This window comes from Castor canadensis, chromosome 7 (genome assembly GCF_047511655.1).
Source record: "Castor canadensis chromosome 7, mCasCan1.hap1v2, whole genome shotgun sequence".
In the NCBI taxonomy this organism is placed as follows: Eukaryota; Metazoa; Chordata; class Mammalia; order Rodentia; family Castoridae; genus Castor; species Castor canadensis.
In genome coordinates, this window is record NC_133392.1 from 80,858,635 (window position 1) to 80,880,889 (window position 22,255).

The 22,255-nt window shown below is 39.8% G+C and overlaps 1 protein-coding gene across 4 annotated transcripts in view; it reads right to left on the reverse strand.

Annotated features, from left to right (window-relative positions):
- Nucleotides 1-19,199, reverse strand: part of Bms1 (BMS1 ribosome biogenesis factor) — a 47,556-nt gene extending 28,357 nt beyond the window's left edge. Inside the window, exons 1-13 of one of the 4 annotated variants that reach the window (XM_020185805.2) lie at nucleotides 19,052-19,199; nucleotides 17,824-18,034; nucleotides 16,889-17,079; nucleotides 15,963-16,042; nucleotides 13,722-13,910; nucleotides 13,007-13,149; nucleotides 12,110-12,231; nucleotides 11,392-11,585; nucleotides 10,607-10,746; nucleotides 8,010-8,758; nucleotides 7,665-7,766; nucleotides 6,197-6,354; nucleotides 3,159-3,240 (exon numbers count right to left, since the gene is read on the reverse strand). In XM_020185805.2, coding sequence (XP_020041394.1) covers nucleotides 3,159-3,240; nucleotides 6,197-6,354; nucleotides 7,665-7,766; nucleotides 8,010-8,758; nucleotides 10,607-10,746; nucleotides 11,392-11,585; nucleotides 12,110-12,231; nucleotides 13,007-13,149; nucleotides 13,722-13,910; nucleotides 15,963-16,042; nucleotides 16,889-17,079; nucleotides 17,824-17,999 — 2,326 coding nt within the window. In that variant the 5' untranslated portion in view covers nucleotides 18,000-18,034; nucleotides 19,052-19,199. Of the gene's footprint in view, nucleotides 1-3,158; nucleotides 3,241-6,196; nucleotides 6,355-7,664; nucleotides 7,767-8,009; nucleotides 8,759-10,606; nucleotides 10,747-11,391; nucleotides 11,586-12,109; nucleotides 12,232-13,006; nucleotides 13,150-13,721; nucleotides 13,911-15,962; nucleotides 16,043-16,888; nucleotides 17,080-17,823; nucleotides 18,035-18,746; nucleotides 18,769-18,791; nucleotides 19,012-19,051 lie in introns of those variants that run through there. The other 3 variants (XM_020185806.2, XM_020185804.2, XM_020185807.2) reach the window with 3 other exon arrangements.
- Between the last annotated feature and the right edge of the window lie 3,056 nt (nucleotides 19,200-22,255).

Below are 22,255 nucleotides of genomic sequence, written 5' to 3' on the forward strand. Positions count from 1 at the left end.
AAACTGAGAATGGTGGTTCACAACTGCAGTCTGAGCTACTCAGGAGATAAAGATTGGCATTTCAAGGATAGCCTAGGCAAAAAATTAGCAAAACCCCATTGCAACCTTGTAAAGGTGGGTTGTGAGGATTGAAGTCCAGGCTGGCCCAGGAAAAACCCAAGACCTTACTAGGAAAGATATTAAAGCCAAAAGGCCTAGAAGTGCATGGCTCAAGTGGCAAAGCCCCTGCTGAGCAAGCCAAGGCCCTGAGTTAAAATTACAATAATAATTTAAAATTAAAAGAAAAACTACAGATTGGAAAAAATATCTCCATGCCAAATATCCAATAGTGGAGTAAAACATATAAAGAACCCCAAGAGTTCACAATTTTTAAAAAGAAGCAATTCCAGAAAAAGAGCAAGATAACCCATAAATACTCTGCATCTATACAGATGGCAAATAAGCACATTAAAGAATGCTAAATAAGCTGGGGATAGTGGCACACACCTATAATCCCAGCTATTCTGGAGGTGGAGACACCATGGGTGAGTTCCATGCCTCCCATGCAGTTAGGGAGACAGGGAGATCCTATCTCAAAAACAAACAAAAGGGCTGGAGGCATGGCTCAAATAGTAGGGGGCATTTGCCTAGCATACAGGAGGCATGTCTTGGGTAAGGAGGTTGGGATGTGGGGGAGGATGCTAAACATTGGTAGCCAGCAGGGAAAAGTAAATTAAAAGTACAATGAAATACCGGAACACATGTACTAGAATGGCCAAAATAAGTAATAGTTAGAACAACAAATGTTGAGGAGGTAGCAAAGCAACTGAAACCATCATACAGTGCCAATGGACATAAAATGGCCCGACCACTCTGGCAATTTCCTATAAAAGTAAACGTACCTTATGACCCAGCAATGGGTCATTCTTGCACATTATCCCCCAAAATGTGAAGTTTATACTTACACAAAAATGTATAAAGAATTACAGGAGGTGGGGTGTAGCTGAAGGCTCTGGGTTCAATCCCCAGCACTACCAGAAGGTAGTAGAGAGAGGAGAGGGGAAGGGAGAGGAAAAGAAGAAATTTTCACTGAAGCTCAATTCTGAATAATCCAAAACTAGTAACAAACCAGTTCTTTGATGGATGAATTGTTAAAGTGACACATACACACCACAGGGTACTATTCAGCAATGAAAAGGAGTGAACTATAGTTACATACATCTTCAGTGGATCTCTAGGGAATAATACTAGGATCTTGAAAGTGACAAATCTATAGAAATGGAAAATCGGCTAGTGCTTGATGGGTAGCAACTGGCGACTGGGGGACAGCACGGAAGCATGATAATGGAACTATTCCATGGTTTAACAGCAATGAAAGGCTGTGACAAGCCATTTAGTCTACTCTCAGGTATTTACCCAAGAGAAATGAAAACAGTTGTTCATACAAAGATTTGTACAGAAATGTTCACAGCAGCCTTATTGGTAACAATTCCCAACTGGAAATCAGCTCATCATTGATCACAGGTGCAGAGAAAAGCAGATTGCAGAGTATAATACAATGGACAACTATTCACTGTAAGAAAAAATTACTCAAAAATAAAAAGAAATGCTAGCTAATTTTTTAGGGTGTCTTACCTAAAAAATTAGCTAGCATTTGTTGCCCTTAACGCAGAGAAGCTAAAGCAGATACCTTAAAAGCAACTGAGGCCAATAGGAAAAGGGGACCAGGAACTAGAGAAGAGGTTAGATCAAAAAGAATTAACCTAGAAGGTAACACACACGCACAGGAAATTAATGTGAGTCAGCTCCCTGTATAGCTATCCTTATCTCAACCAGCAAAAACCCTTGTTCCTTCCTATTGTTGCTTATACTCTCTCTACAACAAAATTAGAAATAAGGGCAAAATAGTTTCTGCTGGGTATTGAGGGGGTGGGGGGAGAGGGAGGGGGCAGAGTGGGTGGTAAGGGAGGGGGTGGGGGCAGAGGGGAGAAATAACCCAAGCCTTGTATGCACATATGAATAATAAAACAATTAAAAAAAAAAAAAAGAAATGAAGATGCTGAGGCAGGATAGATTAGGGACCACAAACATGGGAACCAAGAGCCAGGAGTTAAGAAAAATATTGTATTAACAAATAATCTGATGGGAATGCACAATTTTTTAAAAAAATTTTTCTACAATACTGGGGGGTTGAACTTGGGGCCTTAACTCTACTACTTAAGCTTCGTCCCCAGTCCTTTTTGCATTGGTTATTTTTGAGATAGGATCTTCCATTATTCCTGGGCCAGCCTACACACAATTCTTCTATTTGTGCTTCCCTATCATAGATGGGATGACAGGCATGTACCACCACACCCAGCCATTGGTTGAGATGAGGTATCTTTGTTTCTTCCCAGGCTGGCATCAAACTGTAACTCTTCTGATCTCCAACTCCCAATTAGCTAGGATTACAGGCTTGAGCCACTGCCCAGTTAACATAATCTTTTTTTTTAGGTTCTCACTTTCACATCAGGATGTAGCAGTTAAGAGTGCCTTTAACCTTGCATTAGTGATTTCCCCTACATTCTGGATAAACACAACCTGGACAAATATCTTAAGGAAAAACATCTGGGGAAACTCTTCCTTTGATCAACAGGAATCCTGGTCAAAAAGAACAAATATGTATGCCATAAGACTTAGATTTAGTACATCCACCAGACATGACTCTGGGCTTGGCCGATAATGTCAGAACACTGTAACAACAGATATGACTGAGCACACCAGATGCTCAGAACAAAGAAGCTCCTTTGAAAAAAGAATGCTTATGCAAGCCCTCCAACTTACTTAGCTTTAGCATATGCAGAAGCAACTCACTGCTCCTAACACCCATACTTTAACTATGAAGTATGTCTTTCCTTTCTGCTTTTCCACAATGAATAGATTTATCATCAAAAGAAAAATACAAATATTATTTAAGTATAATTTTCACACATAAAAAAACCTATTTTTAATCAAAATTTACAGAAAACTTCTTACTTTTAAGGTTCAAACCTAATAAATCAGTTAACCAAGGTGAGAAAACAAAATCATCATGAAAGAAGAAACTAACCCTTGTCAGAGTTCCTCAAAGCATTTATCACCATTATTTTCAACTTGACTATAATTTAAGATATAAGAGAAAATATGCAGTCCTTACTTACCATCTTCTGCTAAGATCTTGGCTGCATCTTTATCCTGTTCCCACTTCCCAGTCACGAAGCAATCTCTGATACTGTTCATAACCTTACAGAGAAACAATAGCACTTAGTTGACTTGCACAAACAACTGCTTTTCAGAAATGGCTACTACAAGGATGAAATAGATCTTGTCAAAAGGACTTAAGAGCCAACATGAACAGTTTTCCACCAGCAACAACTTACCTTTAAATACTTCTCAAGACACTTTCATGGATATTATCCTTCCACATGTACCTGGAGATAACTTTACCTTAGACATTGACAGTATAACCATGAACATAAAACACAAACATCACAACATTTAGCAGCAGATTTAGGGATAAAGTACTGTTAGCCCACTGACCTTGTAAGTAACTGATTGTTACTATTTCAATTAACTTTCAGAGTGTATTAACATTTCCAAGGTAATATAGTAAGACAACATTTTACAAAGTTGGTCTGTAAAGTTACACAACCACTGTTGAAAAGAGAAATACTGAGGGAAATAAAACTTGTTTTGTGTAATAAGAGTAATAGTACTGCCTAATATTATTCTGACATTTTTTATATATAATATTGGATAAATCAAATGAGCAGTTATATGATTTTCTAAGTTCATCAGATTCAACCAGGGAATAATTCTGCAGTGGGAAAATGGATACAGATACATGATGTAATCCTGAATATGAATTGAAATATCTGTGTAAGTTCTAGCTCGGCCACTAAGAAGCCTTAGACATATAACCAATGCTACAATAAGCCAAGATTGTGATACTGAAATACCACTTTGTGCCAGGCCTGGTAGTTCAGACTCATAATCCCAGCTACTTGGGAGAATGAGATAGAGGATAGTGATTTGACATTAGCCTAGGCAAAAGTTAGTGAGACCTCCTCATCTCAACAAAACCAGTCAGGCATGATGGCATGCACCTGTCATCCCAGCTGTACAAGAGACCTAAGATGATAGTAGTCTGAGCGCAGCCCCAGACAAAAAAAGCAAGAGTCCATCTGAAAAATAATCTGAAGTAGTAAAAAGGGCTAGGATTGTGGCTCAAGTGGTAGAGCACCTACACCTAGCAAGCATGAGGCCGTGAATTCAAATCCCAGACAAAAACTCATCCCCCTCAAAAAAGAAATCAGCACTTCTTAAGGCTGGTTCCAAGTCTGTGTCAGAAATGAACATGATGCTGGATACCTTTCCACATCAGAAAGCAAAAAAGCCCTCAAGGATGACTGAGATCATGTCAAGACGACTTAGGAGTCAACATGAAGTCTCCCACGGGCAACAGCGGGGTAACAGGTAGGGTACAAAGAAGTGCATGTATATTTAACTCCATGACTTCATAATGCTATGAAAAAGTCACTTTTGGAAAACCATTTGAAAACTGGTTTTTTAAAAAGTCACGCATTTATCCTGGTTATATGGAACTGCATAGCCCCGACTCTGTTTCTGATAGCGTTCAGAAACTGATAGCTCTGGGCACTGAGAGCCAACAACCACTAACACCAGGAAGAGACAGAATTTACGTGCCTCCTAATGATTAAAAACACTACCACTAGAAGTAGGAATTCCAAAAGATAAAAAATAAAAATCTAACCCTATCAAATGTCTACATGGTTTGTCTATAGGGTAACTACAACCACGTGGCTATCTAATCTTAATTAAAATTAAAAAAAAAATTTAGCTTCCGATCTTGGTAGCCACATTTAAAGTGCTCAAATGTCACAAGTAGCCACAATGCCCATCTCATACACAGACTACTTCCACTACCACAGAGTTTTATTTGTATCTTCTGTACTAGTTTAAAGGAAATACAGAGGAGGCAACCTGATAAACTGCATTTCAAGGCAATGCAGTTGATAAAATCCACACTGGGAAACTCAACGTATCAAATATTTGCAGTCTCAACAAATATAAGGAAGAAAAAGAAGTAGGAGGGAGGATTATATATTAAGAGATTTTAAAGGCAAAGAAAAAAATAGTAATAAGAAACACAGGTAAAACTAAGCTATGATGTTTAGTGACATAAAACTTGGAGGATGAAATTGTGAAGAAAAGACAATACATGATCAGGAATGTGGATGCCTCTCCTCTCACAAGAGGAAGGGTTCTATGATGGCTGATTACACCAAATTCTGCTGGGCAGCAGCAAGCCTTAATTTCTTGACCTAACTGATGGCCACAGGAATATTCACCTGCCAATTCATTGTGTTAAACAATTGTTTTTACATGACTTTCTCTACTTGTATTCAATTTTACCCTTAAAAAATGGCTAAATAAAATTTCAAACCCTAGTATGAAAAAACCCCCCAAAAACCCAAAGTACATAAGTGCAATCAGAGGATTACAATAGCTATTATGAGAATAATTAGGCCTCTTTGAGGAGTGATAGTTAAGCTAAACTGTATGACAAGAGGCCAGCCTAGGGAAAAAACATTTCAAAAGAGAAAATGAGGAGTCTTAAGATGTTAGGATTAAGCCTTGCCAAGTTTGAAAACTGAGTGAATTCCAATGTAACTGAAGTGATGAGCTGAGGGAAGAGGACTGACCTGTGTCAAGGTAGAAACTATACATGTGAATATAGACACTGGTATATCCTAAATATAAGACACAAAATATCTCAAATATATAAAAACTTATGTGCAATGCTTCCAAAGAAAGTTACTGCTACTATCTACGCTAAAGTTGAATATTTTCCTTTCTTCCATGGCACATGCACATGGTTTAACTAAACTGAGAACATGCTATTTCTCACAATGCATAAAATACCCACTCTGGTATTTGAAAAAATGACCCGTTCTCTTATAAAAATAAAACAATGACAGGTACTGTAATCAAATTATGTTCTTTTAGAACAACTGCCTAATTCTTTCATTGCAATTTGTGTGCATGTGTGTTGCTGGGGATTGAACCCAAGGCCTCACACACACTAGGCGAGTACTACACAACTGAGCTATACCTCAACCCTCCCCTTTTCCTCCCACCAAATCTTACATGAGTTAAACATACTACCCAGCTTTACCTCCTCTAAATCCCAATCATGTGGCGCCTCCACAAGAAATCTGGAGCAGTCCAAAGAGTCAGCTTTGTGCTTACACCCTCTGTCAGGCTGGTTGACACGAAACAACCCTCCAAGCTCTTCTCGTGTGTCTCCATCTTCTTCTTCATTATCCTCTGTCACTAAAGATACCATCAAGAGAGAAAAGTGAGAACAAAAACGTCAACCCTAGAGGACTCAGACTCTTCAACCAATCAGACCACACATCTTAGAATACAAGGGACTACAGGTCCCTTTTTGTGGTTGGTATAGTGGTGACTGTGAGCCAGTCAGATACCAAGAAGTCACTAACAACAAAAAAAAGCCAAGAGGCTACTGCTTGGCATGTTTGAAGGACTTACCCTCCTTCGAGGCAGCAGAAAAATACTAGGGTCTGGGGAAGGGAAGGGACATTTAAAGGCATAGCTTTAAACTATTATAAAACATGCAGGCCAGTGGCTCACACCTTTAATTCCAGCTACCTGGAAGGCAGAGATGAGGGAGAGCAATCATAGCATAAGGTCAGCTTCGGCAAAAAGTCCAGAGACCCCATCGCAACCAATTAAAGCTAAGTGTGGTGGTATGCACCAGTCATCCCAGGATGCAGAAAGCATAGCTAGGAGGATCATAGTCCAAGTCAGCCTGGGCATACACTGGAGACCCTATTTAAAAACTAAGGGTTGGGGGTTATGACTTAAGCAGCCTAGGAAGACCCTGAGTTCAACCCTTAATGCACACACACACACACACACACACACACACACACACACACACACACTCACTCTCTCTCTCTCTCTCTCTCTCTCTCTCTCTCTCTCTCTCTCTCTACAGAAAAGCTACTATGAAAAGTGTTGAGTTTCTAATCACTACAAATCATTAGGTAAAATCTAATGTAAATGAAAATTGGATTTATGATTTTCTAATTAGATGTTCCACTTCAAATTGTCTTATCACGTGGCAACTGATGAGCACAATACAAAGCTCACCACTATTATTTCTACATTATATTTTTCCAAGAAAAAAAAAAAAAACATACAGGCAAGCTTAACAAACTATGAAATCAGAGAACAAGAACATAAAGGAGACAGAATGTTACACAGGGTTTTCATTCTAGAGAAGAAAAAAAAAGATATTTATAGGCAGAAATATTTCCCAGCATTAAATTCTACAAAAAATTTCTCATGGACTTTTTAAATAGGGGGTATGAAATAACATAATGAACAGAATTCTCATCAAAAATTTTACAGCAAACCCATAAATCCATTTCATATGACCAAGCTGTGGTCCTCATTAGTTGATAATTAAAAAAACATCTCCCGAATATAAAACATGACAGTCAGGAATCATGGATTTCAAAAGTACTACCCTAATCTTCCAACCAATTCTCTCACCTCCCTTTCACAATATAATCTAAGAACTAAAATATTTCTAGTTCTGAACCAGAGCTCCTTACCTGTCCCATAAACAAGCTTTCGAAGGTTTGGAGTTGCCTGTTGCTGCCTCAGAAAGGCCTCTGCTGCCTTCCTGGAAAGGTCTTCCTTCCACCTGAGGGTACCTGAAAGACCAAGACCAACATCCAGTTATATCTGCTTACTTGTCCTCCTTGCTTCAAGCTTGTAACTCACTCATCCCAAAATGCACTCCATTCTTGACACAGTATTTGAACAGTTAACAAATACACAAATGGTAGACCCCCAAATGTACATATCTTCCTGACAGCAACATTTTGAGTGCCAAGTTTATAGAAGCAGCAAGTTAAACTCACACACGCTTGAAGTTTCTGTGGAAGAGGTTTTACCTGAAGTTTCTATGGAATGGTTTTCTTCCTTATAATCTTCTTCCTCTTTGAGTAAATCTTCAATATCACTGGTCTCATCAATTAAGTTCTCTGACTCCAGTTTCTGCCCACTGCCTGCTTGACAAAGTTTTTCCCTAATGACTTCTCCATTTTCTGAGTCCTCTTCCTCTGAACTAAGTGAAGAACTTTCTTCTGATTCATCTTCAGATGCAAACACCTCTTCAGCTGTGCAATGACCAGAATCAGAAGTGGGTGGGGCTTTTTCCATCAGCAAAGACTTCTCCAGATTCAGATGGTCACTCCAACAATTACCTGGCAACAGTCTTGCTTCACTAGCTTTTCCAACACCCTTCGATTCCAAAATGCACCTCTCTCTTTCTGCTCTGGAGTCTTCTTCACTGCTTTCATCAGCTTCCTCTGCTGCCCCTTCTTCCCCTGAGCTCCTCTCAAGATCATCATCACTATCAGCAAATGCTGGCAAATCCACCTCACTGTCTTCTTCCAGCTCAAGTTTCTGCCGCTTGACACCCTTAACTGTAATATACTTATACTTGGTCATTTCAGCATCTTCTTCCTCCTCTTCTGCTTCATCATCACTAGAGCCATTTTCCAACCTGTCACCGTCAGACATTTCTTCATCATCTTCATCGCTGTCTCCAGACTCATTTTCCTCATCTCCAAAAATGGCTTTTCGGCGCACACGACCAGTTTTCACATCCAGTTGCTTTTCCTCTTTTGGCATCCACAGCCTATGTTACCAAGTAAATGCAAAATAATTCAATTTGAGTAACTGGCTAATCTACAAGTGGCAATATAGTCAATAAAAAATGTAAAGAAACAAAATATCGAGGAATGGTTTAAGTTGACACGGCATAGAAAAAAATGATTTGACAAACACTCACTGGATTAGTTAATAAGCAAACTCATGCACAATTCCTTAACACCACACTTGTGAAGAACTTACAGAGAGAATAAAAGGATAACTGGTTTGTTGTTTTTTTAAAAAACGAAAACAAATCTAAATTCAGAAAAAACTTTCCAAAAGGGAAGCTAGTGTTTAGCAGATCTTCATTTCCAAAGCAGGGAGAGGACAGTTTAAGCCTTGACCATCCTGTTGTGTCAGAAAGCAAGATGTGCTCAAAGAGTGATGGCAATGTGCCTAAAGGGCATAGCGAATAGACTGAACGCTCTGGTTACCAGATCTGGGAGAACACAGCCATCTGAAAAAATGACAGTAATGAAATAGAAATACATGGAATAAAACAAAAGTTCACTAGTCACCAGTATATAGAAATCAGAGAGGAAGTGAAAGCTCTTTGTTTAAAGAATGCCAACTCAGGCTGGTGGAGTGGTTCAAGTGCTAAGAGCACCTGCCCAGCAAGCGTAAGGCTCCGAGTTCAAACCCCAATACCACCAAAAAAACAAACAAAGCAAACCCTAAAGAATGCCAGCTGGTGCCAGGCATGGTGGCACATGCCTCTAATCTCAGCACTTGGCAGGTAAAGACAGGAAGATCAAGAGATTGAGGCCTATCAGGGCACCATGTCTCAACACACCAAAAGCTGGGACATAAACTCAGTGGTAGAGCACTTGCCATGTGCAAGGCCCTGGGTTCAATCCCCAGTACTGCAAAGAACAAACAGACAACAAAAAAAGGATGTTAGCTAACAAATGTAAAAGAAATGACCAATTAAGAAAATTGTCATTTTGAAGTCATCAATTAAAAACTACACAAAGCTAGCACTAGATGTAAAAGTATAAAAACATCAATTATAAAAAACTAAAAATTGCACTGTAACTAAACAAGTCAGAATATGCCAATTAATAAAATGATGACACATAAAGACCATATAAAAAATGGAAATTCTCAGGATATAGAAATAAACATTTTTTCATGTATTGTAATTGTTAGAAAAGACTATCCTCACAGAAAAGATGACTAGAATAATGAAAACTAAATTATCTCATTACAATAATGGTAGAGTAATGGCTGCCTTTTAGTGAATATGTCTTAATCTATTAGGTACCATGCTAATTGTGCATTCTATAATAAATTTCAATTATTTTCAGATTAATCAGGAGGCATAAACCAATACAAAAAAATCCAATGTTTAGCCCATATTCCCTACATATAAAGGTATACATGTTCCCTACCAAACTGAGAAATAAGCCATACATCAAAGGACATCCACCAATGGAAATACAACACCATGTAAGGTAAACTTATTTGCAGGAATGAGGTATGTGGGCCTGGACAGCACCTGAATAAACTCCTTGACTCTGTTCTAGAATTTTGGGCACCAAAAGATAGCAAGTGGCCTCAGGTCTCATAGGAAACCCTACAGCAACCTATGTAAAAAATCTTATAGTATTTGAGGAGTATTTTGAGTATTTCTGTTGAAAATGAATCTTGTATTTCATTTTGAGAAAACACTAGCATATAATGTTATGGAAATAAAAAGCACCCTGAGAAACACATGAACATACATACCAAAACAAAAAACCTGGAATAAACCTCACCAAAACAACAAAAAAAAACCATATTAATTATGGTACAATGACAGGTGATAAAATCTTCTGTAACATCGTAGACTTACCCTTGGTTATCTATATCTTCTGATCCCAGAGGTTTCGAATCAGAAAAAAGTGTCACTCTGCTTGACGCCATCTTGGCATCAATAGTGGAATGGGTAGAAATGAGACTCTGAACCAGTTCTTGGGTAGGCCCTGACTCCTCCTGTCAAGGCCACCAAGAAAGGGCAAGTGAGAAAAGCAGGAAGATTCTGGAAAGACAGACTGGTTTCATCAGTAACTCAAAATTATCCTAAACATAGTTCCTAAAACCCTTTCTTACTGCCTCAAAAACTAGAAAATTCTTGAAACAAAGCTCAAAATTGATCGCCATTATCATTAATTAAACTTCTACAAAGCTCATGAGTATATCAACTAATAACCTAAATACTTAAGTTAGGAAACTCAGGTTCTAATACTAAAGCAAGCACTATTTTTTTTTAACCCAATAAAATCCCATTTCAAAAAGAAAAAAAAAAAATCTGAAGTCCCTTTTTAAGAAGCAGAATGAGAACACTATTCTAAATGAAAAATGAAAAATGCCAAAGAGAGCTGGAAAATACACCGGTTTTGTAGATCTACCCAGAATTGTGGATCTGAGAGATACAGAGAACAAAACTCTGACTTTCTGCTTGGTACAATGAAGCATTCGTTATATTCTATATATTTACAATGTGCATTTGGACCTTTATGGTTAAGTATGGATAAAGAGAAAAGCTTTATTAAGTAAAAAGTGAATATATTACTTGATTTAAAAACAGATTTTTTTTTAAAGAATCACTAGAATTCAGAGCAAAGACTCCCCTCTTACCAGTGTCCGTGAACCGTGGCTGCCACCAAGGTCAACATACACAGCATCTTTATCATACAGCACACCTCCAACTCCAGAGAGAGGTGCATAAACCAACTTTTCCTTCTCATTTAAACAGCGCTTCTTCTGCTGTTCAGGAAGAGCACAGGGGTCTGGAAGGAAACTGACTTCACTTACAGCAAAATCACCTACACCTGGAAGACAGAACCCAGGAAGCAGCTTCAGTTGAAAAGAGTGAACAGTGCCAACCATTGGCAAAAATGCCTTATAGTCCAAAGGCTTAAAGCATGACACTAAAACAGGTATCATTCAACAGTGGAACTGTGTCATCTGCTAGATGACACAGTATCCACTCAACACTATTTCTAGCCAATGCACAGCTGGGCTAATTTTAAAACCTCCAACCAGCCGAGTGACGGTGGCTCATGCCTGTAATCCTAGCTACTCAGGAGGCAAAGATCAGGAGGACAGCAGTTCAAAGCCAGCCTGGGCAAATAGTTCCACAAGATCCTATCTCGAAAAAACCCATCACAAAAAACGGCTGGTGGAGTGACTCAAGGTGTAGGCCCTGAGTTCAAGCCCAAGTACCAGGAAAAAAAAAAAAATTCCAACCAAAGTAATCTGCTTTGTTTGGTCTTTTTTTTTTTTTCAGTTTTCCTGAGAATGAAGCCATTCCAAGAGTTCTATAAATATAATGTGCTTTACAACAAGAGAATACCTGGCATGTGGATTTGACTTTTATTTTTCAAGTGTGCTCCTCTTAAGTAACCATAAATTGACACCTTTCTATCACACTTGATGTTTGTTCGGATATCCTCGGGGTTTGTCAAATCTTCCATCCTAGAAAAATAAAACACAATCACATGGCAAAAACAAATGTAAATAGTTCTTTTATTTCCCTTCATGGATTGATGCCTTTTCTCATTCTTGATCATGGTCTGGGAGTGTGGATCAGTAGTAGAGTGCTTGTTTGCATTCATGAGGCTCTAGTTTGATCCACAGCACCACACACACAAAAAAAATCTTCTTTCACTAAGCATTTTGTTTAGAAAATGAGAAAACACAGAAGCAGCATGGTTCACCATATACCACAATAAAAGGACAGCATCTCACATAGGCTCTGTGTGATAGATATTCCATGCAACAGACCTCTGCATGGAGTTATAGCAGAGAACATGTTCAGAAAAACACTTCAGGGAAGAGGGTTAACCTATGTTCTGAGTATTTCAGTGTGGCTTGGATTCTAGCAAGAAGAGGAGAACATGCCAGCCTGAGAAAACATGAAGAAAAGCATAAAGGAAGCAAAGTGAAGGCACATTGAGTGACTGGAACACCAAGGCCCAAGGACAGCATCACTGGAAACTAAGGCTCCTTCAAAATTCTCTCTCTCTCTGCTGCTGGGGATCTAATCAAGGATCTATGCATGTCAGGCTAGCTACCACTGAGCTCCACCTCCAGTCCCATCTCCCATTTTTCTAAACATCTCATAATTTACTCCCAAAGGCAGAGCATCTTTCAGTGATAGCACAAAAGGAACACTATTATTATGATTTTTTGCAACCTTTTTAGCTTTGAAATACATAGGCCAGGAAGAAGTTTACATTCACTTTTTTACCTGTCTGCCAAGACATAAGGGTGAGAAGTTTGCCAAGTGAGAGGCCTAAACTTCATAACTGTAATAAAACGGCCCAGATTGTGAATTTCTTGGTTCTGATACTCTCCATGTACCATTCCAGAAAGGTAGAACAGCTTGGCACCCTAAAAAAATTTAAATTAAAAATGGAATTTCAATTAAATTCATGTCAATACCATACCAAAATGAAAGCCCTAATAAGAAGCAATCCTAACAAGGGAGATCCTAGCAAAGCCACTGTCCTGATGCTCCCAGAGCCTGGCTAGCTTCTTCAGGACTTATCATATGAGGGCCTTGTCGGAGCAGACTTCTCACTAGCATCCGTATGAGCATAGCAAGAAGAAGTCAGTGAGGTTCTCAGGAAAAGAAAGGATTCTGTCATTGATGGACCACAGTGGTATGGGAAGGAGGAGTAGCTGGTCCTGGTCTTGATTAGAAAAAACTTCTGATATACTCTGTTAAATCATGACTCCAAAACAGAATGAGACAGTCTTGTAGGTGTGGTACAGGCCCAAATCAGATACAGCAAGGGGCCCAAATAAAGACTATCTTAAGGGATATATTCCAAGGAGTGGGAACAGATAAATAAAAGAAACTCAGGAGGTAAATCTTATAAAGATGTTTATTTATGTTTCTTCACTCTGGCTATTTTTAAAGGATTACAGTGTTATTACCCAACAATAACTTCTCTTCCTACCGGGTAGACTTCTGTCCAGAACCTGTGTTTCAATCGCTTCTTTGTCTTTTTTAGTTGCTTATTATGCTTGAAGGAGTCCAAGTGGGTGAGAACTCCCATAATTTTAGGAAAGCCATGTACTTGACAGATATTTAGAAACTCAAATGTTTCCATTTCAAACCCAAAGCTGGCATCTATAAGCATCAGCACCTAAAAACAGAACATAATTTCTCAGTGAAGTTACCAAAACAGATCATCTAGACCAAAGGTCAGAAAAGCATGGCTCATGGGGCAAACCCTGCCCATCACTTATTTATGTAATTTAAGTTTTATTGGAACATAGCCATATCAATTCATTTGTGTATCTACAGCTGTTTCTGCACTACAACTGCAGGGTAAAGTGGCAACACAGAAAGTACTTGATCCACAGGCCTTGAAATAGTTACTCTCTGTGTTTTGTAGAAAAGTTTGCAAACTCCTGCTCTACACTCACCCAAGTGATTCAAAGATTACCATGACATGAGAAAACATCACCCTTTGCCTGCACAATACCTATCAGGACATAAACTTCCAACTCAAAAATAAATGAGAAAGGACTCAAAAAAAGGCTGGGCCTGATTTGGACCTTAACTGAGAAATCCCAACTTTAAGAAATAAAGGTTTTTATAAAGTACTTGCAAGTAAAATAACAAGATTCTAACAGGGGAACCAAATAACAGGTTTCTGACAGCCAAAAAATGGGAAGAAGCGATTTAATAAAAAAATATTTAAAATGAGCCTAGTATCAGTGGCTCACGCCTGTAATCCTATCTACTTGGTAGGCTGAGATCAGCAGGATTGTGGTTTGAGGCCAGCCCAGGCAAACAGTTTGTCAGACCTCCTCTCCAAAATAACCAGTACAAAATGAACTGGAGGTGTGGCTCAAGCAGTAGAGTAACCTGCTATATAAGCATGAAGCCCTAAGTTCAAACCCCAGTCCCACCAAAAGAACAATTTAAAAGTACAGCAAACCAATCTTTTGCTTTTATTTTCTCATAAGAAAAAAACCAACCTGTTTTTTGTATGAAGTAGGAAAACTCTATCTTATATGTTAACTTATACCATGCAAGTACTCAGAAAAAAATTTTTTTTTCTTAAAGGTATCAATTTAAGCCAGGTGCAGTGGTTTACACCTGTAATTCTAGCTACTTAGGAAGCAGAGACTGGGACAATCAGCCCAGGTAAAAAGTCTGCGAGACCCCACCTCAACAAATAAAAAACTGGGCATGGTAGCATGCAGCTGTCATTCCAGCTATGCAGGAAACAAATAGGAGGATGATGGTCCAGGCCAGCCAGGCACAAGTGTGAGACCCTGTCTCAAACATAACCAAAGCAAAAAGAACTCGGCATGGGTCAGGTGGTAGAGCGCCTGCCTACTAAGCACAAGGACCGGAGTACAAACCCCAGTACCAAAAGGCTGCCAGTTTAGAACTGAGTCAAAAGATAGCAAAGTTATGATAAATAGTAATCTATGAAGAGAGCATAAAGATTTCAAACTTCAAATAGGTAATTCATTTCAGAGATTTCTAAGCCATCTCTGTGTTCATCATTCTATACCGAACTACAAAGGAAAAAAACAGGAACACCTATCTGATTAACCTAGGGAACATTCCACAATTCTAAACCACAAAATACTGAGTGCTATGAGAAAGCCACTGAGCCACAGGCTGAGGAGAATTCTCAAATGATACTGGAATAAGGTGAAGGAGAACACTACCAGATTCAAAATGCAATCCATGTATTTAACTTCACCATAATCTTTAAGAGAAGAGATCCCATCCTCAAACAAATTACTTAGCTGCTGGGAGTCTCAATTTCATCCTATGTAAAGAACAGACAATGCCTACTCACTGTATAGATATGTAAGCTAAATTTATAGAAAGCTATTAGTGCAGTGCCTAAGAATCTAAGAAATGGTACCTATTAATATATACTTACATATTATGTATGCTTACTAATGAGCTTTCATCACCTATCTTTATTAAAAGTTTTCTCCATCTTTCTAAAAGTTTACTTTTAGGTTTTAGAATACATTTCATCATGCACATTCCATTTTTATTATAGCAACAAAAATTATTATAATCAATTCAATCACATCTCATGTATCCTTCATGATACTCCCCATTTATTAGCAATCACAAAAAAATTCTTCCCTATAATATGGATAAATAATCCATTGCATTGTTGTAACCTCCATCAGAAACCCAAGCTCCCAGATCTTACCAGATCTGCTACTTTAGCCAGATCAATCATCATACTAATGTCACACCCACATTCAATGATGGTAAGTCTGCGCTTTTTACCTGTAAGTTAAAAGATGAAAAAATTTAAAAATCCTGAAAAGACTCTATTAACTCTAATAAACATTATAAAATTGCATCCAGTAAGACACCATATACACTTACAGGAATGCGCTAGAGGTTCATTTTTATAAGAAAAACCCAGATAAATTAAAGTGTTTAAATAAGTAAAATTCTGATTGGATAGGGTTCATAATGACCATGATCTTGTTGTTCAGCAAGGGATCAATGCCTTTATCAATTTTCCTGTACTCCACTATAAGTAAAGGCATCCTCAAACCTAATACAACAGGATGTTCATAAAACAATAACTATTTTTCAATAAAGTAAAATGATCAAGAAGATAACAATGCCCTAAACATAAAGAAATGCCTCAGTCCTACTATAATAATTACCACAAAGAAACGTCAGGTTCTACCACTGTCATTTTGGGAATTTGTTTCATTTTCTCTCAAACTTAGAAAGGTCACCATTATCAAATGCAGACAAATTCTCATTAGAAAAAGAGCCACAAGAGTGTGGCTTTAAGGCAGGCAGGTGTGCAAGCAGGTACTTATTATCAATGAATGTGACCATGATGAGCAGACCAAGCTGTCCAGCCCTGATAAGCCTTTCCAAGGAGCACATTTGCCCAAGTTAACCAAGCAGTCAGAATAAGGTATATAACTATATCATTATCTCTTGGAACCTATCCTTTTCTGATGCTACAGGCAATTCATTAAAAGCGAAAGAACACAGTACGGTGTGACAATATTGCCATAACAATTTCTGCTCAAGAAAACAACAAAGACACATATGTCCCTCAGGCAACACCACCTGCCAGGTCAGTGCTGTGACAGCATCCCCTACCTGACACAATTGTCACAGGGCCTCTGATCTCTGTCAACTTCTGCCTGGTAAAATTCCGAATGAGGCACTGTATCAAAGTGCTCTTTCCAACTTTTGGAGGCCCCATCACCACTACCACTATTGGTGGAGGCTCTAATGGAGTTCGATCAACCACTGGAATGTGATGCTTTTTTGTCTTTAAATCCTGAGTCCTATTTGTTTAAAAAAAAAAAAAAGTTAAGATCACTTTCAAAATATGAAAAGATAAAATGTCTCAACCTTATAAGTATATATTTTAAAGAGAAGAGAACAGACAATATATGGGTATAATTAACTTGTTAATTGATAACTTCTTACCCCAATCCAAATAAACTGCTTTTCAGTAATGAGTTGAAAAGTAAAGAAAGTTGAAAAAAAAAAAAAGAGCTGAAAATTAAATACATTCTAAATCTAATTTCTTTGAGTTGAATTTTAATAGTGTGAAAGAAAACAAAACGAGCAGAGGCTTTGGAGCTAAATCTGGCTGTTTTATTACTTGTGATTTGGAATAACTTGCTCTCTGAATCTGTTTTCTTATTCATAAAATAAGGACAAGAGGAATTCCTGCTATCTTAATGATGTTGGGAGAAATTATTAAATAATGTTTAAAGAGCACTGCTGCATATATAGCAAGGACTCCCCAAGTACGGCTATTTTATTATTAACTATCACAATTTTAGTATTTCATATTACAATTATATGAAAGATATACAGGGAGGAAAAAAGCACACATCATCCAGACCAAAAAAAAAAAAAAAAAAAAAAAAGCAACCAATGGACAAACGCTGGAGGCAAGACAGCTTCTGAGGGAAAAACCATATAACAAGCATATGTTCTTCAAAGCTGGATTAAACTCATGAAGCCAAATGCCATCTGTACGAAATGGAAGGACTACCACGCTCCAACTAATCTCATACCTGTGAAAGGATCGAGCCATCCGCACAGCAGACTGAACTGCAAAAGCTTTGGGGTTTCTTTTCCGGGCATCTTCTTCATCTCCAAGTTGGAGATCTTGCAGATGCCGTTTCTTTTTTTTCTCAGCTTTGGGTCCGCTGTGCTTCTTTCTGTGTTTCTTCTGATCCTTGGCCTCCATGATATCTGATTTAACAACTCACAAATAATTCTAATCTATGTGGGAAGAAATGGGAAGGTAGGGGAAGTATTTTACAATAAAGGCCAACACCAGAGGAAAAACACTACATTTCACTTCTTTTTCTTTATTTTCAGTACTGGGGTTTGAACTCAGGATCTACACCTTGAGCCACTCCACCAGTCCTTTTTTTGTGATGGTTTTTTCTTTTGAGATAGGGTCTCGCAAAACTATTTCCCCGGGCTGGCTTCCAGCCACGATCCTCCTGATCTCTGCCTCCTGAGTAGCTAGGATTACAGGCGTGAGCCACCAGCGCCCGGCTCACTTACTTCTTTACGAAGACATGATGCATTTTTTTCACCGGACAGGGGAAGAAACTGCTTAATATCATCCTCAAATTCACTTCTTTGTTATGCCATAAATGAGTTACCTCTGCCAAGGTTACTCTTTATTCTTAAGTTACATTGTATTCATCCTAACTGTCAATGTCAGCAGTGATCCTTTCTGTGATCAGGGAAATATTCTATCTGTATTTTTCAATACAGTAGCTACCGGTCACATGTGGTTACTGAGAATCTCAAATGTACCTAGGGAAACTGAAAACATGAATTTTAAAGTTAAATTCTAAATTTAAACAGCCACATGTGAGTTGTGACCACTGTACTAGACAATTCAGCCCTAGACATCAACTGAACAGATGAAGCGATTTCCCAACATAAAACTTAAATTTTAATTAAAAGTTTATGATACTTTAATGGCCGTCCAATCTCCTGCACTGGCCAGACGTATAACTACCGTGCTCCGCTCTTTTTTGCTGGGAAAAGCACAATTTGGAAGAGACAGCGCTGGACAAGATCCAGGTAACCTGCTGGTTTACAGCGCCCCGCAACCTCCGCCTCGCCACTCCGCAGCGACCTGGAAGCTCCCTCCGGCCGGCAGGAAACGCGCCCTCACGCCACGCAGCTGGACAGCAGATCGGGGCACCCCTCGCGCCCCACCGCCCTCCCACAGCCCCCGAGATCCCACTGATGCCTCCCGGAGCCCGCGGCGGTTACCAGGCTCACAACTGCTACCGCTCAGCAAAGCATGAGCGCCACCGGAAGCGGAAACTCGCCACACGCACGGACTCGCCGGTAGGAAACAAGAGACAGAGGAAAGAGAGTCCCTGAGGGACGACTTTCAGGACACAACCGGAAGGAAGGACAGTGGTTGACTGAGAGCTGCGCAGGCGGCTACCGGAAGGTTCTGTGCACCGTGCGGTGCTCCGCCTCCTCGTCCCGCCTCGGCCGGGAAATCCCTGTTGCGGGCCGCCTGGAGACCACCTGCCCGCTGCGCGTCTTCGGTGGAGCTAGCGCCGGGCTTGTCGAGTCCCTGACAAAGGCCAGGGTGTCAGTAGCTTGGCATGGTTTACCTGGTTCCGTGTGGAAGCCTGAAGGAGGTGCATTTAGTCCTGGTCACCCGAAGGCCCCGCCGAAAACCTCGGGTCCACAGCGCCCCACTCGACCAAAGGACTACCACTCCATTGAGGGTCCGTTTGCGCATCGTTGAAGATGACGGACGGAGCTGGGAGAGTTCTCGGATTCTTTAGTGCTTTACTACCCGGTTGCCTGGACGGACAGACTGCAGGCCGGGATAAACAGCTCCACCTAGACTCGCCTCTGGGAAAAGGGCTTTCCCCGAGGGGACGCAGCAGCTTGCAGTTTTCTTCGCAAGCAGCTTTGCCTTCCATTGGCTTCTCCCGTGACCACCTGAGGAAAAGCCCTGAATTCCTCTAACTGCCATCTCAGCTACTTGGGGTTCCTAGAAAGTTTGCTACGGTGCCCAAAGACGGATCTTCCTCTTGACTCGGAGGGTTTTTCAAAGTTTTTCAAAACAGTTCCACCAGTGCAGCCGAGGCTTAATTCTATCCCACAAAACTAGACCCACTGTAATATTGAGACCCTCATGCTTCATTCCTTTCACAGCGAGTTGTCTCGGCCTTGGCATTCACACGGATAAACTGCGTGTACTGCACGCTCCCCATCGTGCTGTACTAGGGAGTCTACCTAAAAGGACACACACTTCTCTCATGCGTGAAGTGCTTAGAATTTTATAACTCCTCCAACACTACCTGCCTTTTTGGAGATTTCAGTATGCAGGTAGATAATCCTTATAATCGCCTCTTAGTCCCAGGAAGCCTGCTCTTATTCAGCTTCTCAGTCCTCCTCACCTCCTCCACCATACCCTTCACCTTGTCAGGTAGGACTGCAACCCTGCAGCACCCATTCTGCCACACCACCTCATGTCTTTCTAGGCTGCTTCTTTTAGTGTCCTGAACTCAAGGCTCTTGTAACCTTACCGGCACCATCAGTTCAGACCTACTACCTGGTCACTGTCTCTTTGTCCCTAATGACTTCTCCCTTACTAGTAAGCTAGCAGAAATACCATAATCAGTTGTGTATGCAACCCCTCGTACACCTCAACTCACCCACTTCCCTATCACCTCATCATCTGCTTAGTAAGATGGGAGTCCTGGATAAATCCAATTCTCCATCTATTCCAGCTACAGCAATGCAACAAAGTATGGCTGAAGGAAAACAGAACCATGCCAGTCATCCTCACTTTAATAATTCTGTCTCTGCAGGGTCTGTTCAATTTCTCATTCTTAGGCTGGTGGAGTGGCTCAATTAGTAAGAGCACCTGTCTAGCAAGCCTGAGACCCTGAGTTCAAACCCCAGTGCCACCAAAAAAAATTCAATTTCTCATTCTCCAAATGAGTATATCACATCTCCTACCCTCTCCTCTTCTCCCCCTCCGTATTCCTTGCTTCCTGCATTGGTAAGAAAATGGAAGTGGCCAAAACAGGTCTTCCTCAGACTCCCTCCACCACATTGGCCCATCTGCCTCTATTGTCTCCCTCTCACTATACATGAATCACTGCTGTGTTCATGTATATCATCATCTTTACTGTTCAGTGTCACAACAGCCAATCTATTATGCTGTCTCCAAAATCAATTTTCTCCTTTTTGCTCAACTATTCCCATCATCATACAGTGTAACTTTATTTAATCTTCAAATAAACTCCTCTTGACCTCATTTTCCATGCCAATAATCACATCTTTTCTTTGCATCCTTTCATAGCAAAAATTTCACAAAAGAATTGTCCATATACTCTTCAGTTCCATGAGGGAGTTTTAAAAGAGATGCAACTGTCTTATATCATATTGGGGTGGTGGGTACATGACTATCCTGTCAAATCCATAGAATTGTACATTATGAAGAGTGAACTTTAATATCTGAAAAATTTAAAAATCAAGGAGGAGTTCTGGGGATCCCAGGATGGGATGCAGACTGACAAATGATCTAACTAAACTCTAAACATGTGATTGAATTCCACAGAAGAGGGTGTAGGAAAAAGTAGTTTTGACTGAAAACTGAAAGAAGAAACTGTACACAAACACAATGCTATCCATGGTAAATGTGTTTTTCAAAAGAATACATGCTAATATTTCCAGAATGGTTTCATTTATATATTGAGGCTGAATAAATGGATGGTGGTTTGTGAAAGCAAGAGTTCTTGCTGTTGGAGAGAGAGTTCACAGATAAGCAAGGGGACAAGACTGTAGTGAATGCTGGGAATGGGATAAAATTGAGACATTAGTCTGTGCGTATTATATATTCTAACTGTCTACTCAGCTAAGAAGCAACAATAACTAGCAGTGAGCATACCCAGCTCCCAGATCTTGCATTCTAATACAATTCTCCAATAAATGAAACAAAGTCTCCTTAGAGAAGTGACTCACTGTAAGGCTAGTCTGGAAATACATGAGGAGCCTGGAGTATATTATAGTGCCAGAAAGTAATAAAGTACTAAAACCCAAAGGATTGTGTGATCATTTGTTTCAGTTGTCAACTTGACTAGATTGGAAGATGCATAGAGAACTGGATAAACATTAGTTTGGGTTTGTATATGAGGGTGTTTTTGGAAAACATTGGCATATGAGTCAGTGAACCAAGTGGGAGAAACTCACCCAAACACCTGTTCTTTTCCCAGGTGGAACAGAAAATCAGAAGAAGGGAGAATTAATCTCTCTCTCTCTCTCTCTCTCTCTCTCTCTCTCTCTCTCTCCCTCTCTCCCTCCCTCCCTCCCTCCCTTTCTCTTTCTCTCCTCTCTCCCTCTTCTTTTTCCTCCCTCACTCCCATTCTTCTTCTGAAGTGGGATGTGGTTTCTTGGATTGTCCTTGAACATCAGACTTCAGGTCCTTTGGCCTTTGAACTT